General features: G+C 39.4%; 1 protein-coding gene across 3 annotated transcripts in view; it reads left to right on the forward strand.

The window, feature by feature from the left end:
* Nucleotides 1–7,130, forward strand: part of maml1 (mastermind-like transcriptional coactivator 1) — a 20,185-nt gene extending 13,055 nt beyond the window's left edge. For 2 of the 3 annotated variants that reach the window (XM_022683589.2, XM_022683591.2), the window contains exons 3-5: nt 2,387–2,593; nt 2,939–3,071; nt 4,843–7,130. In XM_022683589.2, coding sequence (XP_022539310.2) covers nt 2,387–2,593; nt 2,939–3,071; nt 4,843–5,876 — 1,374 coding nt within the window. In that variant the 3' untranslated portion in view covers nt 5,877–7,130. The remainder of the gene's footprint in view (nt 1–2,386; nt 2,594–2,938; nt 3,072–4,842) is intronic. The other variant, XM_022683590.2, reaches the window with a different exon arrangement.
* Nucleotides 7,131–9,347: the final 2,217 nt, after the last annotated feature.

The raw sequence follows: 9,347 nt of genomic DNA on the forward strand, positions 1-9,347 counted from the left end.
CCATTCTGATGTCTAATAAATAGAGATTAATTAAAATTTAAAAGATTTTCCTAAGAAGTATTTTGTATATTTACACAGGGGACCAGAGGAGCCACATTAACAATGGGTTTTAAAATGTCCAACTTGCGTATAGAATTGGTAAATTGTTATAAATGAAGCCAGTTGATTGTCCACAGATAGTTGCGTTGTACAAGTTTTATGGTGAAGAAATAAGGACTACTGTGGTTTAATATTAAATTATACAGAAAAAAATGAATAGTGTCCTGTTAATATAGTGCAGGAACTGTTGTTCATATGAAATTAATGTGAAATTACAGTAGTAGTCTCACTGATTAACTGTGTCATTCAGTCTGCTGGCTGGCCTGTTTTTGAGGAGTTGGAGAACTGAAAGCTGATATGAAGCAGCAGGACCCAAACAAGTACAGAAATAAAAAAGCCAGTGCACACATTCAGCTCAGCAAATATCAAACTAGTAGATATGACCTTAAATTAGCATCACAATGAAACATTCTACCTTAATTACAATAAATTTGTGATTTTATTCACTGTTGTTTTTGCTGTTTTTCTTTGACATAGGCTACTTGATTCGAAGAAGTTGTAAATATCAGTTTTGATATATATTTTTTTAATTAAAACCCTAATTTAAATCCCATATTATTGTAAATGATGTGTAGTCAAAGACTAAGCATAATTCTTGTCTGGAGAAACTGCCCCTATATCTGTAATATATATTATGTAAAATATATCCATGTTTTATATACGTCCATGTCCAATACAAAATAGATATCTCACAAATGCTAATATATTCAACTCTCTGATACAGATCTATTTATTTTAGCCTACTGTCTCTGATATTAGAACCTTTAAAAAAAACTTACAACCTTGTGTCCTGTGGACAGCAGATTTTGGTGATTTAGTGGGTATTAGTGGTTGTGGTTTTATGGTTATGATATTTGTTATAAGTATTACCTTTAGTTTTCAGATGCTTAAATTTACAGTTGCTTGTACAATATTGGTGACTTGATTCCTTTTAGTTTGTATTGTTTGTGTTTGTGTGCGTGTTTGCGCGTGTCTCTCGTCAGCCCTGGGGATGAACACAGTTTGTCTGGGTCAGGCAGCTGGTTGCTAAGGAGCAGAGCTCTGGCAGTTGTTCTCGCTCCGTCGCTCATGCACCCGCACACACCCGCACACGAGGATGGGGGCTGGGATGGGCCATGAGGTTGCAGCCCAGTGACAGAGGAGTCAGTAGAGAAAGGGAGAGACAGAGAAGGCGGTGGGAGAGTGGAAAGAACAGAGAGGGAGAGAGCGAGCAAGTGAGAGGGAGGGAGGGACGACAAAGCAGTCTTTCATGCGTTGGTCCTCCCCCTCCCCTGGCTTTCGTCCCTCTAAGAGTATTTTGGGATCAACCCCCCTCTCTTTCTTGCTGCTGTCCCTATTTAAATATAGCTGCTTAACCCACTTGGGTTTTTTCCTCTCACTTTTTGCTCTTTTTTTCTCTTTTTATCCTCTTAATATGTGGTGGTGATGTGTGCGTGTGTCTCTCAGTCTCCTTTCCAGCTTTGGTTCAACTTGCTAATTTTGAACCAAAGCTGAGTTTTCAGACTCTCTTTGGCTACGACTTCAGTTTTCAGGGAGATTACTTTGTCTGTGTGTAAGAGAAAGTGTGTGAATGCAAAATAGGTTGGGATTTCAGTTTGTTTTGTGCAGATTGGAGGTGCTGTGTTGTGTATTTCTGTGCTTTATACAAAATGCTGATGCAGATTTTTGGCTGATCTGTTCTAATTGCAGATTATAATTAAACAGATTTTAAATCAAAACTTATCTAAAGTTCTAGTGCACTAACTACTGATGCAGCAGAACCAGTTAGGCCTTCATGAATACAGAAAACTGACATTACCACTGCTGGTACAAAGATCTAGCACCAAGTAAATTTTTTTAAACTTGCAGGCACTAAATGTTGCATGCATTTAGTTTTTTTGTAAAATAATATTACTGCTTACTAAAGTAATTACACAAGTTAAAGAGAAGGATTCTGTTAAGAAAATGCACACTAAGATCCTCTAAATAACAAAATTTAAACACGTTTAATTAATAATAATTGACTGTTAAGTAGTACTTCGCTTAAAAAACAAAGAATAATATTGAGGTGAACAAATTGAAGTTATGGTCATATATTGCGAGGTATGTCACTATTAGTTTTTTTGTTTTGTTTTGTTTGTTTATTTGCTCTTTTTGATGATCCCTGAATTTCATCCAGGCCTAAACTTTATCTAATGTTCCTGTTGAGCTCAGAGTTTGGTGTGTCTTTGTAGTAAAGCCGTCTTTTCCAGTTAATCCAGAAACTCATTATGCTGATTTGCTGTTCTCTTTCCTCTTTGTCTTCCAGCAGGAGCCTGGCACTTACCCTTCAGGTCCTCATGTCCCAGGCCCTGGTGGTGCCATGACAGGGCAGCCAGGTGGCAGTGGCATGTCAACAAACCATGGTACCGTGCCCTATATGAGCAACCTGCAGAAACAGCAGCAGATGCAAATGCTGAATCCACAACAGAAACAGTTCATTTTGGGACAACAGAGACAGATGATGGCAGAACAGGTTAGAAGCCATTTAACTTCTTTTGTTGTCTGTTTTTTTATCTCACATTTCCCCCACAGAATTTAAGCCTGTCAAGTGACTTTTCACAATTGATTGAGTTATTGATATTCAGTCGTATAAGCAGTTTAATTAGATGTATCCATTGTCCTCCCTCATATGCAGGTGCATGTTTTGCCGTGCTTGCCCTCTAGGAGGTGCCAGCTTCATAAGAAAGAGGATATTAATATTGACTTGCTCTATTCATTAATAGTTGCTATGTGATTTATGGTACACACAAATTGTTTGTCCTAATGTTGCATGGTCTTAACCTAAAACTAAATTGCCATCTGTGTGTCACTCCTTTAGGAGAAGCAGCGGCAGCAGCAGGAACAGCAAATGCAGAGGCATCTGACCCGCCCCCCGCCGCAGTACCAGGACCAACAGAACCCCTCTGCCCAGCAGAACCCATTCCAGCAGCAACAAGTCTCACAGTTTCCAGGTACCTGAACCTGCATCAAAACCTTACTATACATGGATATCATAAGAATTTGATTTTAGATTTTTTCAGAAATGTTTAGAAAAAGCTGAAAATTCTCCCTGGTTCTTTTTTTCTTCCCTACTTACTGTTATTAAAAGGCCTGTGTGTCAAAGGATTTTAGTCCAGCCTTTTCATACAGGCATGGCTTTGTTCCCTGTAAGTCTTTCTGCCCACCTGATATGCAAAGTGTGCTTACTGACTGAGTCATTTGAATCGCAAACAAACAGTTAGAGGGAGTACGGGGAGTGGGCACGGGTGCTGTTGAAAGTGTAAAAGGTAGTCGTTAAATTGAACACAGTGCTAGTTTAAACATGTGTTTATGATAAAGCTGTGCTACATGGTAGACTTTGTACATTGTAGTGCAAAAACTACAGACATTAGTTTAATCTGTACAGTACACCACAAAACCTTAAACTCACACAGATCCCTAGTGGTTAAGTTTGTGCTTTATTGTTGTAGTACCTTGTATCATAGACTGCACAATAAAGTCAGAAACTGGAACTGGTGGCAGGAAACTGCACTGCCCGTTGTGGGTTAATAAACGAAGATAGCTTGCTATATTTAACAACTGTTATTGTAAATAACTATGCGTTGTTGGGTTTTGTTTCTTAAATATAACGTTTTATGGTTTGTTACTTTTGTGTTATATTACCAAATGGATTTCTCCTCTGTGGGTGAAATTTAGGTTGTTTTGTCCTTGTTTAAGTCTTTATTTATTTATTGGTTCTGAGGGAGAGGTTTGTTTAGGCTTAAGTTCAAGGGTATTCTTCAAACATCAGGACTGACTAAGTGGAGGTTCTTTAGGGTATCCACCGAGTCGTTTCATAGCCCTTAAGGCACATCTTTTGTGGTAGAGCCATAAAACTGTCTAAGTACAGTGGTATGGAAAAGGTTTGGGCACCCCTGCTAATGTTCATGATTTTCTTTTGGATCAGCAATTTCAATTAAATATATTATACAGCAGACGAGCACAGTGATGTTTAAAAAGTAAAATTAATTTTATTGAATTTACAACAAAATTAGGCAGGTGCATTAATTTGGGCACCCCAACTGAAAAAAAATTACATCAATATTTAGTAGATCCTCCTTTTGCAGAAATAACCTCAACGCTTCCTATAGCTTCTGGTTGAAGGTATTTTGGATCATTCTTCTTTACAAAGCAACTCAATTCAGTCAGGTTTGATGGTTTCAGAGCATAAACATCTTGCTTTAAATCGCACCACAAATTTTCAATAATATTCCGTTCTGGGGACTGAGATAATTCCAGAACGTTGTACTTGTTTCTCTGCATGAATAATTTAGTAGATTTGGAGTGTTTAGTGTTTAGGGTCGTTGTCTTGTTGAGGTATCCAGCCCTGGCGCAACTTTAACCTTATCACTGAAGCTTGAACATTGTTCTTAACAATCTGCGGATATTGACTGAAATCCATGCAACCCTCACCTTTAACAAGTTTCCCAGTACCTGCACTGGGATCACATATCACTGTATTCATCTGGTAAATTATATATTTAACTGAAAATTTGAATTTGAGGTCAAGAATGTTGTATAAATGAAGGTAATGTTTGCATAGAATATTGAGACAGTATGTGACTGCTTATTTATCTGATCTTCTAATTGTTGGTTGGTGATATTTGAGTTTATGACAAGAGGAGTAAAAGTTGCACCTGCACTTGATAAAATTATTCTATTAATAATCAAAACTTTGCATCTGCTTTACTCTTTGTCCTGTAGGTTCCTCTCAGCCTATGGGCAATGTGAATTCCCTCGGTGGTCCTGCTCCCAGCGCTCAGCGCATGTTCACACAAACACAATCCATGATGGGAATGGGTCAGGGCAGTGGCCCCACCCCCGGTGCTCCTTCAGCTGCCAGTCAAGCAGAAATGAGCCTGTCATCCTGCACAGGTGGGCTTGATGTGCAACAGGTTCTATATGGCAACATGCCCATGCACCCATCTCATCCTAACCAGCAGAGAGTTCCTGTGTCGGCCATGTCTGCAGCTTACAGACAGAACATTCTGGCCCAGCAGCAGGCCCAGCAGCAGGCCCATCTCAAGAGCCAGCCTAATGCTGCTTTGTTAAAACAGCAACAGCAGCAGCAGCAGTTAGCTCGTCTCCCTAACATGTCCAACACATTAGCTAACAACATGAACTCCGCCATGCCCAGCAGTATACCAGGTGCAATGCCACCACAGTCCTGGCAGCAGCAGCAGCAACAGTCTCACCCTGCCCTCCAGCAGAGCATGGCAGGCCAGCCTAACCCCAGCAGCGGTGGCATGCCCACTGGCTTTCCCGGTTCTGGCTTCCACATACAACCACGAATGCCCAAACTTCCAGGAAGCAGCCCTTTCACTCAAGCTGCCATGGGCAACGGCACGACAAGCAGGGCCATGGCAGGCATGAACCCTGGGCAGATGATGCCCAACATGGCTCAACAAAGGACCAACAACCCTGGCATGGGTCAGCAGCTGCCTCCTCCCAATCAGCAGCAGCCTCAGCAGGGACAGCAAGCGCCACCTCAGTCCCAGCAAGTGTTGCCTGACCTGAGCTCGTTCGGGCAGTCGCAGGGATCTCAGGTGCCCAACCGTACAGCAGGCATGCAGTGCAACCAAGCGTTCCAGGTCAACGGGACTGCCGGTCAGCAGATGCAGTTTGCTTACAGCAACCAGCCTAACCTCCTCGGGGAGAGCGATTTGGACTCCCTGTTAAAGAACCAGACCCAGGAGTGGATGGATGATCTGGACGAGCTGCTGGCTTGTCATCATTGATTCAGTTCTCATACGAGCCATTTGCCTGACATGCAGATTTGCACATTCCAGTTAAGGCATGTGCTGGGATTAAGACTCCCTCAGTGAGTCTACTATATACGTTTGTCATCAAGCAGGGGGACATTACTTCAGAACTGCTGTTTGTTTGATTATATTTGCATAAATATATACGTGGTGTGTATATAATATAAGGAGTGAGGGACACAGGACCAAAAGCCTGTGTATACGGAGTATTCCCAGGCCTGGAATGAAAATGTGTAGATTAAAAAATAAAATAAAAAAAAAATTAGAAAGAATGAAAACATTCTACTACTGAACCTGTGGCTCAGTACTAAAACCACTGAAAAGTGCCCAGATGTGATGGGACAAAACACACACACACACACGTGTGCACAAACATTACTTTTCTGCCTTTTGCAGTTCAGCTTCAGACAGACTACCTACATTGGCCTCAATCTGTGTTTCTTTGCTTTTGTTCTAAAATGCTAGTGTTGGGACAGACTGTTATTGCTGACTGGTTTATCATTTTTATTTTAAAATGGACAATTAATTTTGTACTCTTATGCTGACAAGAAAAATAAAACCTTTACGTATAGTCAGTCCCGCCTTAGTCCTGCATCAGAGGCCTTGAGTTCTTACAATGTTTGACCTATGCTTCTGTGAATGTTGTGAAGTTTTCTGGGTTGAATCTTAACGGTTCTTATGGTTAATTTCTCATTCAGTGTCTCATTCATAATGAGTTTCAAGAGGTTTGGAAGCCCATGAGTTTAAGCATTACACTACAACACTAACATGAAGGCTTGTCATCATTTCTGTTCAACATGTTACACTAAAGCAGACAGAAGCAGCTCTTCTGCCATGTTTTTAGATGAGAAAAGCAGAAGCCCAGAAAAAGTTCAGATGGTGACTCCTCCCCCCCTCCCCCCTTTTCCTTTCTGCGTGTTACTCTGCGGTAAACAGACTCTTCCATCCTGAGAACTGAGTGTGTGTGTTTTGGGTCTCACCTGACTGTCTGAATCTAATGAGCGTGCTCATTTTAGTGTCTGACAGGGCTTTTGTTTATTTATGTTTTCGTTTTTTTTTTTTTTTTTTTTTTTTTTTTTGGTATGTATGTATGCATTTTCTAATGTTCCGGAGAAGATAGATCTTATTTTTATATGTACATTGTTGCTGATTTTTGTAAGTATTTTATACTTTTTATTATTGTTCTCTGCAAAAACAAGAGTATTATGTAAATATAGTTCTTTAGAAACAGCTTTGTGTGGTGTGATTTGTATATTGTTCCTAGGAGCCTCGTCTAATGCCATCCAGAGCATTAGAGCGAGGCTTTTGGTGGGATCCCACCCCTACCCCCCACCTCCACCCACGGGTTTGGTTTTCATATAGCTTTGAAGCTTAAAATGTTTTTTCACAGTAGATCAAAAGAACCATTAATGTATAGTGGGGTTTTAAAGTTTTGAACCTTTTAAAATGTTTCAATATTTTGTTGATAGATTTAAATCAAATTTTAGATAAAAACCTCATAGTATAAAAAAATGTTTATAAAAGTTTTTGTGCAATCACAGTGGAGTACAACACTGCTCTCTAGTTGTTGGGGTTTAAACACAACACTAAATAAACCACTGAATGAAAAATAAACATTTTATGCAACACAAAAAAACTTAAGCCCAATCCTATTTGAACCCATTGAAGAGTTGTCCCAGCTCCTAGGGTTAAGAAATCCTAACCCTGAGAATTGGGACAACCCTTTAAACACCCAATACAGATACAGCTGTAGCAGAGGAGTGCTGAAGTTCAGCAATGTAGCTGGGGTACAAAAGAGAAAAGGGATTAGGCCGAAGTTTCTTGATGCAGCCAGTGAGCATGCAGCCTGGTGGTGTCTTCCTGTCTGTAGGCTTGCTGGGGAATTCTGTGCTGCTGTCTTCTACCCTTCTCCTTTCTTGAACTGCTCCTCTTCTAATGATCTGAGCCAATCACAGTGAGCCTGTTTACAACTTCACAATCTGCTTACTGCAGAACAGAGTTAGAGTAAACATAAACTTGCATGATCAGAAAATGGAAAACGTCTAAGTTTACATGAGTCTCACAGTCATTTGATTTAAATAATTAAAAAATGTAAAAAAATTAAGAAAGAGACGTGGTGGAACATCATATAAAACCCAAAATTTATTATGCAGCTTTTTATTTAAAGAAACACATCATGCCACAATATAAACAAACATATATCAGCTAAAAGATTAAGATGAGCTCTTAAGACCTTAACCTATAAAAGAGCTTAGACCCATTTCTGAATCAGATAAATTAAATTAACAGCTCATTTTTGTTTTTCTTAGTGTGGTCACATGACTATTCATAATTAAAATCCTTTTTTAGCATAAATTACACTATATAAACATTTCTTAACATTTAAAATTCTGTTCTCATCAGGTTAGTACAAGTTTTACAGAACATCAAATGTTTTTCTTCAAACAGCATGTTTTAGGCCACAAGTTTACTATCTTTAACACTGTTATGAAAAAAAAACTTTCATTTCTATGCTAAGAAGAGTTTATCAAAGCTGTGGATCAAATGACACAAAGTTAATTTTACTGTTGGAGATTTTAAGGACACCCACGAAATGGATGACATTCATTAATAGAAACTTTGCTGAAATAGTAGTCTTGTGCCTCAGCAGCTCAGTTCAAGTGGCACACTTTGGAAGGCAAAAGCTTTGGGCCTGGTGATTCTGAAGGCAGCATACAGTGGTATGACAAGGTTTGGGCACCCCTGATAATTTTCATGATTTTTCTTTAAAAATGACTGGTTATTCAGATCAACAATTTCAATTAAATACTGTATATTTTATAGCACAACACAGTGATATTTGAAAAGTGAAATAAAGTTTATAGGATTTACAGAAAGTGTGCAAGAATTCTTCAAACAAAATTAGGCAGGTACATAGATTTGGGCACCTTAACAGAAAAACGATATCACCATTTAGTAGATCCTCCTTTTGCAAAAAGAACAACCTCTGAACGCTTCATATAGCTTCCAATGAGAGTCTGGCTTCTTGTTAAAGGTATTTTAGATCATTCTAAAAACTCCAGTTCAGTCAGGTTTGATGGTTTCGGAGCATAAACAGCCGCTTTAAATCACACCACAGATTTTCAATAATATTCTGGTCTGGGGACTGAGATGATCATTACAGAATGTTGTACTTGTTCCTCTGCATGAATACTTTAGTAGATTTTCAGCAGAGTTTAGTGTTTAGAGTCGTTGTCTTTTTGAAGTATCCAGTCCCGGCTCAACTTCAGCTTTCTCACTTTTTCTTAAACACTGACTGGAAACCATTAACTTTAACACAATTCCCAGTACCTGCACTGACCACACAGCCCCACAGCATGATGGAACCACCACCAAATTTTACTGTGGATAGCAAATGTTTGTCTTGGAATCCTGTGATCTTTTTCATGCATACCGCCCTCCAACTAA

The sequence above is a fragment of the Astyanax mexicanus genome, chromosome 10, assembly GCF_023375975.1.
Source record: "Astyanax mexicanus isolate ESR-SI-001 chromosome 10, AstMex3_surface, whole genome shotgun sequence".
Lineage (NCBI taxonomy): Eukaryota > Metazoa > Chordata > Actinopteri > Characiformes > Acestrorhamphidae > Astyanax > Astyanax mexicanus.